The sequence below is a fragment of the Halichoeres trimaculatus genome, unplaced genomic scaffold (assembly GCF_033239565.1).
Source record: "Halichoeres trimaculatus isolate MK-OKI-2021-1 unplaced genomic scaffold, fHalTri1.1 fHalTri1_scaffold_7, whole genome shotgun sequence".
NCBI lineage: Eukaryota > Metazoa > Chordata > Actinopteri > Labriformes > Labridae > Halichoeres > Halichoeres trimaculatus.
This window is the reverse complement of record NW_027437185.1, coordinates 31,317,755-31,326,218: the sequence shown is the minus strand read 5'-3', so window position 1 is coordinate 31,326,218 and position 8,464 is coordinate 31,317,755. Positions and strand designations below refer to the sequence as shown.

Here is an 8,464-nt window from a genome sequence, read left to right as displayed (position 1 = left end):
CCTCATATCCATGCTGAGCTCTCGTCCAAAGAGTGCACCGCTCTCACTCACAGTAGGTAAAGAGCATGATTTTGATTGACAAGCTCCACCAGACCCCACAGACATTTTCATTTTGGCCGGTTGGAAAAAAATGTGGATTTGCAAATCTTCTCTTGTTCATGTATCCAATTAATTAGTCATGCACTACAATTTTGTAACGTCCTAGAATTCAAATTCTTTGTTTGGGGACCTAAAGCAGAAATGAGATTAAAATTCAATTAACTAGATTAATTAATTATAAACCCTGTAATTCATTAGTTTATTTTTTTTAATTACCTGACAGCACTAGTTTTGGTGTATGGGGGTCAAATTCACTCTCCCAGTTCAATAATAAGATGTTATTATTTAGACCACAAACACTGTTTCCCACATAAAGGATCCCGTGACATTTTTTCTCATGGTTTCAATTTGTTCCCTCTCCGACATATAGGATAGGTCAGTATTAGCCATTAGATTTATTGATTAAGCTCCATTAGACAGGTAATGTCAATAATAATAATTAACAACACAACACAGTTCATTTGGTGACCCTTCAACTTGAATGAGCTCAGACTGCGTCAGAATGAAAAACCTCCTGTGCAGCAGACCCAGTGATGTGTGGGAGGTTTGGAACGGCCCAGAGCAAAACAAAAACCGAACAAAATCCCACAACAGGCAAAAATAGGTGTGCATCAAATGGGACAGTCTACTTTGAAGCGAAGGGAAATGAGGCCATGATGCTTTGGTTTGTCATGCAGAAGTTAGAAGTCTGGCACAGAGAGTTTCTGTTCAATGACTCTAACAAATATTCACTTAGCTCCTCTTCATCGCACTATTACTGCTGTTTGGCACAGCCATGATTATGGCTACAATAACTAATCCCTCATTAATGTCCCGTCCACACTCCTCTGGCTCACAAAGATAGGAAATCAATGTACCTTTGCCTGAAGCAAGAAGTGAGGAACTGTCCATCTCCTGTGTGTAAGCAGCACCAGCTCTTCATATGGAAAGGTTGTTAGGGAGGAGAAGCATTGTGGACTTTATGTCAGGGACTTGGTGTCCTTTAGAAAAATAGTGATGCTTTCTAGAGAAGAGTAATCTAGGCCATGGCTCTTAAAGAGAAAAATCAAAGCAGAGGTGATTCAAATCAAGTTTTGTTTTTGTTTTTTAATTTAAGGGTGAAGAAAGACAAAGCCTTGTGCCCTCATAATCCTCTGAGAGACAGCCAAGGACTTAAATAGAGTAAAAGAAAACACATTTTCTCCCTTATCTTCCTTAAACTGTTGACAGGGCTTTTTCATTCCTCATGCCTCAAATTTAATGTTGATTTGAATTACAAATGTGTATGCACATTGCAAATATGTACTTTACCAAACATCCCCATGGCACTGGGCTGCTCTTTAAAGATTCATAAAGCATTTTCCGGAGCCCATCTCCCCACGTTTAAGTACTCGAACTCCCAGCAGAGATGGTAATGTATTGTTCCAAATATTCTCATTGCAAGCTTGTTAGGGAGTTAAAATTGCAACCGTTGAGGCGGAAAGACATTTTACAGTTACAGTCTTTCCAGTTGGAGGCCTCAGCATAAAACAGAATACAAAACTTGAAACAACTACGGCTGTGAGAAGGCTTGAATTAATGCTGCCAGCTCATGGAAGTCCAGTGAAGCAGTATAGCAGAGAAGCCATGAATGGCTGTAAAGATAACAGCAGCAGCCTCTTCTGAGGTCTTCAGCCCGTCTTCGCCGCACAGCTGGATCATCCTTTTGGACCCCTGAGTTGCCTTACAGATGCCATACATGCACACACACACACACACACACACACACACACACACACACACACACACACACACACACACACACACACACACACACACACACACACACACTTTCTTAGTCTGGCAGATCAAACATGGTGACCCCTTGTTATCTCCTCACTGCCAGCTTTGTTTGCACAGATCATCTGGAAACGTCATTTATTTCACTGAGGGGTGAGTCAACAAACCCCAAATGCACATCCTGCCTGACCCGCTGATGTTACCTGAATGAGGGTTTTCTGAACCATAAAATGAACAGATGGTGGGAATGTTCAATTCTTAGGAGTGAACAATCAATAGCTGTCTGTTTCCAAACAGTGAACAGCTCTGAAAAATGAAGCACTGCAGCTCTGGTAGTCAGTTGTGACCAGAAACTTGATCCAAATTTCTTTTCGGGCCAAGTGGTTTTTTGCTTTTATGTGGAGCTAAAGAAAAACCTTCAAAAGTTGGAATTTAATACAAAGGTCTATTCTTTTTCATTTAAGCCTTACTCAAGCTGTCCAACTGACTTTCTACACAGTGTTCTCTTCCCATGAATGTGTAAAAAAGGGCTTTCTTCTCCTTTAAACTCCAGTGCGATTTCTTTAAGGTTGCTCACCACCAAAAGCCATCAGACTCTTTGGTGGAACCCACAGGAAGGGACGGGCTGTCTGTCTGTATTTTATTGTATAACCAATTAGAGGTGTACTGTCGACATGAATTTGGACTGTGAGCTTTCAAACTTTGGGCACAAAATGAAAAAGGCCTCTGATTGAGACTGCCCCAAATCTGCCACCTCTGAAAGTCCTTCTATTTCTCCCATTGATATTAATCTTTTGTTAAAGTTTCTGGGAGAACTGAAAGATCCTCTAGCAGCTCAAAGGAGCCACTTTAGGAGAGGATATGGGATTTCTATTGATCATGAGGGTATAAAAGACACGCTGACAGTTTGAGGTTTTGGTTTCAAATGTGAAAAACTAGGGGGCCATAGCAACATGGGTGTTAACCATTGGCTTTATATAGAGAGGACAGCGTGACTTCGCCATTTACCATGACTACTATGAGAGACTCAGAGAGAATCTGAGTGGGGCTGGGTGACAAAATGTGTATTTGTATTTACAAATACACATGAACGGCAGCTGTCAATCATCATTAAACGAGACATGAAGCCTTGTTTTAACCTCTTATAACTAATGAAAATAAAACTTTTTTAGAAAAAAAGAGGACTCGAAAAGAAGCCCAATAATATCTTCCAATCACCAAAACAATCGGATGTGGGAAACATTTCGATGAAGTGTATTAATTTTTCAAAGTTTAACCATAGCCCATCTGGAACGGCTGGGGAGATAGATTTTCTTTTTTTTTGACCTATACTACAGTCAGCCACCAGGGGGAGCAGTTTTTGTGGCGACCTCACTTCAAGCCAAGCAAGATGACATCCATTTTTTTTTACAGTCTATGGTGTGAAGATATGGAGGGAGGGATTCTTTGTTTATCAACAACGCCGGATGCGCGCGCAACTTGGGTGCGGAAGAGTATAATGGTTGTCATCTGGCCAGGAGGAGCTAACCACCAAAAAACAGATTTTTAAACTAAATATCATCACTTATACAGATGGTAAACGGCTCCCAGGTTTGTGAAATAGCAGTGAGTGGACAGAAGAGATCAGCAAGTGGACCAATGTTGCCAACTTAGCGATTTTGTTGCTACTTTTAGCGACTTTCTGGACCCTCCAGCAAGAAAATTAGAGAAAAGCAACTAGCAACAAAGCTAGCAACTTTTTTGGTGGTTGGGGGCTCCAAGATTACGAAAGAAAAGTTGTTTTCTCTCTTTCCCCATTCAAGTATGGCCAGCTGTACACTACGGGCTCTCGGACAGCTCAGTTGACAGGTAGGCAGCCACAGGCCCCCCCCACCTACTGTGTAAGGACGCTAGCGTACCCCCATTGGACAGAAAAAAAAGCTGCTGATATAAGGTGGACAGACGTTTTTAGCAGAGAAATCTGGCATGTACCCAGAGAGCAATCTAGATACACAACTGTCACTCGATGCTCATGACTGCATTATCCGTGGACACTTACCAAACTGTGACATACCAGGACGTAAATATGTGTCAATAAATCAAAAACCCTCCGAGACCAAAAAAAAGCACACAGACTGCTGAGTCTGAGACCCGGTTCATAGTGAAAGAACCAGAAAACTGCACCAAATCAGATATAGACGACGTTATTCGCACGCGGACGTCACAGGTGTTTCAGTGTAAAGTGTGACCCTGTAAACTGGTGACTCTCGGTCCTTAATTGCTGATAAGGTCTGCTGAGAGTCACCAGTTAGCATGGTCGCTATTAACTCCAAAACACCAGTTGCTCTGTGACGGTCAAAACCTGATAGACGTTGCCACTGTTGTATGGTATCGTTTTTAAAAACTGACCACAGAACAACTAGACATTTTTATGCTGATAACAGGTTGAATTTATTGTTTAAAAAAAAAAAAAAAAAATGCTAACTTGTCTGAATGAATGGAGCTAAATGCTGCGCGCGTGCGTATCTATATGATGACGTAGACTGATAATCCCTCTATAAAAACCCAACCAAAATGTATAAGAAACTCACTGTAAATCTATTGGCTTTCCGCGACTCACTTCAATTCAACTCTTTTTTGAGCTTTTTCAGCTCTTTTCACCAACTCCTCCCGAGGAAACTTGAGATCACTCTATAGGTAACCTGCATTGAAAGTGTTAGACCTTGAGCTGACGATAGAGGACAGTGAAATAAATGCCAGGAATTATAAGAAGGTAAGCTTTCTAACCACTGAGTGCAGTGCAGAGAAAAATCATCTCAGCCTCACAGTCTACAAGGATTCAATTAAAGGAAAAAAAATAGTTTGAATCCAATTATATGGGATGACGCACCATGATAAAACACTGAAATGCAGTTTTAGATCAAGTGTATCACACTGTAAGTCCGTTTGGACACAGTTATGACGTCCTTGTTGCTGATTAACCCCAGGCTTCACGTCATTCTCGCCACAGAAGCCCTGACAGTAGCCTATAAGCGAACAGTTTGATGCCCCCTCTCTCCCCCTCCTTCGGCAGTGCTCCTTCCCGGCAGCACTCAGCATCTCTCCAGCAGCGGACTCTGGGACTCGTGCGACCTCCTCGACGCGGCACAGAGAGCTCTCTCTCACACACACCGGACCCATACAAACGGCGTGCAGGAGAACTTTCCCTCGCGTTATTACGCATGTCTCGAGCTCTGCGCATAAGCGCGTCAGAAACACCGTCTGAGGAGAAACCGGTTGGATCTCAAGGAAATAACAGACGATAAGAAGAGAATTGAGGACACTTTTAAACAATCATAACTATGATCTCCTCGTGCATGAAGGGATATCCTCTTCTCGCCCTGTGATTACCAAGTGTGGGTCCGACAAGTCCGAGTACCAACTCACACCAAGATGGATCTGTGGGGAGTTTATCTATTCCATCTCATAACTTTGGGTAAGTGAATACGCATGTTCTGTTTCAGTATCAGACTTTATGAGATGAGAATAAACCCACGAAGCCTATTTCATTGTGAGTTTGATGTGAATAGGTCCAACAGGAGGAACGATCGCTCCTGTGCATAATGTGGGTGCAGTGTCTCTAAATATCAAAACCGTAATATTTTAGAAAACTTGCATTTCGGTCAGTCTGGCAGCTTTGAATGGATTTGGTAGCATTCACATTGCTCACGGTTAAAGCTCAGCTGCGTAATCCTGCTCTGTGTTTGGGAATGCAAAAAACAGCTGGACGCAAACACTCGTGTTTAAATGCGGTCCTCTGAGCGCGTGTGCGCTTCGTTATGGGTTGTAATTAACATCCCCTCCGAATCATATCTCCCCATTTTGTTTATACTTAGAGTAAATATTCATGTAAAGAAATGTACAGGGTCCCTCATTTTCAGTAAGTACATGAATCCCCCACTTATTCTTTGATTATACTTTCATCTTCCAAATCCTCCAGAGTGACCATCCTGCCCTCCACATCAGTCTTCGCAGTGTCGCTGAGCTACCTGCTCTCTATGTAGTTGAACTAGATCCTGGGTAATTGTTTTCTGCTTCAACAACCTATTGGTGTCCACAGAGGAGAGCTGTGCGTTGCTGGTTGTCCCTCTGTCATTACAACACACAATGAAACCTCCAGCCACATTGCAAACTGTTACTGATAAGATTACACCCACTGATGGATGGCCATGACACCAGGGATGATCATTTTCTTTGGTACCAGCTTCTCTGCTTAACAAAGGCTTAGATGTGCATCATATCTTACCTCTGCATTCATTATTAATTAGATCTGTAGAGGTCTTCATTAGAGGAACGAATGGAGAGGGAAGAGGGAGATTCTGTATAAAAATGAGTCTTAGCTTTTGCATTAGATACCAAATGACATGCAGTTTGCAATAATCAGGGTTGATAGGGGGTTACTCTAAAAATGTAATCCAGTACAACCACAAGTTACCTGTTAAAAAAATCAGTAACTTAATCCAATAATAAAGTAACGTACCTGATTACTTTTAGTTGCTTTTGGATTACTTCAATACCAAATATGCACATAAAGACAGATTATAAAAGATGTGTCATCTGCTTGGTTTATTTTTTTTTTTAGAGAAACATCTCCTTTTACACTGCAAACAGGGAATGCTGTTTCAGTTGAAAACATAGATTTAGAGATCCCACAGTGTTTTTAATGAATCAGGTGTCCATATACTGAATTTTGAAAAAGGAAAAAAGAAAATAAAAACTCTAAAGCAACTGCAACTGATTCCAAATCATCCAATAGGGGTGGGAGAAAAAAATCATTATACAATATAGCAGGATTTTTTTGTTTGACAATTTCAAAATCATGACTCTTTGTCAATTTTTTTTTTTTTTTGGATTCAAATTCTTCATTTCATTCTTTATAAACTGGATTGGAAAAAAAGTTACCGCTTTTCTCCAGCAGAGGGTGAAATGATTCTCTCTGACTCACGTGATGTGCATTTTATGGGAAAATATGGCTCCTGATATAGTCTGTAGACATTATCATCATTAAACTTTTTCCCATGGTCTGGTGTTAAAAAAAAGCAAACTAAAAATCACAAAAATCGTAAATGTTGAAGAATCGCAATTGAAATCAAAATGGCATCCCAAAATTTGTAACAGAATCAAATTGTGGCAATAGCATATCGTCCCAGCCCTATTATCCAAGTACTTGGGAAAACAGTACTGTTCACAAAGTTGACAGAAAATATGCTTTTTTCAAAGCAAACTTTAAATCTCTTTTTTCTAAACAAACAGAAAATATGTTCCCTCTACAAGGCAAGCAGAGGAGGCTCTGTTTTAGTACATGGGTTAACCAATCATGTGCGCACACAGCTAACAAACCTGAAGTACAGCTTACTGAATTTCTGTGTACTTTAGCAAATGTTAACAGTTTGTTGTTGTATCTGTAGATGTTTCTTCAAGTTGGACGTGGAGTCCCTGGATGTTAATTCCACCTGTTGCCACTAGGGATAAACCGATTATCGGCCTGGGACGATATTTGGCATTTTGAGACATATCAGCATCGGCCTTTATTTTAATCCGACGGCCAATATGAAACCCATTCAAAACTGTGTTGTTTTGGCTCTGATGCTTCTCTGCACAGAATTTCTCCCTGCCTACACTATGGAAGCCCTACATGGTCATTTAAAACCAGTCATGTAAAACCAAACAGAAAATTAATCAAACTGCAATACATGCCTGTAAAAGGCAGCACAAGCTCAATTCTGTCCAGATTTATTGCAGTTACATAGAAATTTTTGAAAAAAAATATTTTCTGTAGAACACTTTAGCTATTCATTTTTATATTATTTTATATTTAACTTTATAAAACATGCTGCTAAGCGTGAGAGCTGTTTATTAAACATAAGCTCGAAGGCATTTAAATGCAGTTAAGTGTTGTAGTTTGTATTGTTCAATTTTTTTAAGCCAATATTTTCACTTTGACTGCAGATGAATTTCGGCTTCAAATATTGGTTATTGGCCTTTTTACCTACGAATAATCAGTATCGGTATCGGCCCCCAAAAAAACATATCAGTCTATCTCTAGTTTCCACCCAGTGCAGGCATTTTTTGCCTGGCAGTGGCCATTTTTTTGTATCATAATTACATGATGCTGTCACATGTAATCCGTTACTCCCCAAGCCTGGCAAGAATCTGAAATCACTAAGTGTGCAATAGAAAAGTGGCTCTTCTCAATTGATACTGAAATAAATGTTTCCTGACCTCAAAGATAATATGCTGCTTCAACCTTGTGCCAAACAGTGAAAGGTTGGGAACTGTTGGGATGTTTGGATGGCTGACCCCATTTTTGTTGTATTTTCTGTGGCTTTGACAGAAAACTGAGCTCACATATGATCCAGCTCTCCTAACCACTCCAGATACCTGCAAGCCATTACTGAGGGTTCTCAGAAAACCCCAATTTTCCACCGAGAGCAAACACTGGGAGTAGTTTGTCTCAGTAAAAAAAAAATGTGGTTATTACAGTTTGGCCTTGCAGGATTGTTTCTTGCCTTTTATTTGCTGGCTCTGTTGTATGACACTGTGGTGCTACAGTGTTTGCTGATAGCTTCTGTGCTCCCATGTCCCAGTT

The 8,464-nt window shown here is 40.6% G+C and overlaps 1 protein-coding gene across 1 annotated transcript in view; it reads left to right on the top strand.

Annotated features, from left to right (window-relative positions):
- The first annotated feature begins 4,879 nt into the window (after positions 1-4,879).
- Positions 4,880-8,464, top strand: part of gfra4b (GDNF family receptor alpha 4b) — a 62,547-nt gene continuing 58,962 nt past the window's right edge. Inside the window, exon 1 of the mRNA XM_074674102.1 lies at positions 4,880-5,311. Within this exon, the coding sequence (XP_074530203.1) occupies positions 5,269-5,311 (43 nt within the window). The 5' untranslated portion in view covers positions 4,880-5,268. The remainder of the gene's footprint in view (positions 5,312-8,464) is intronic.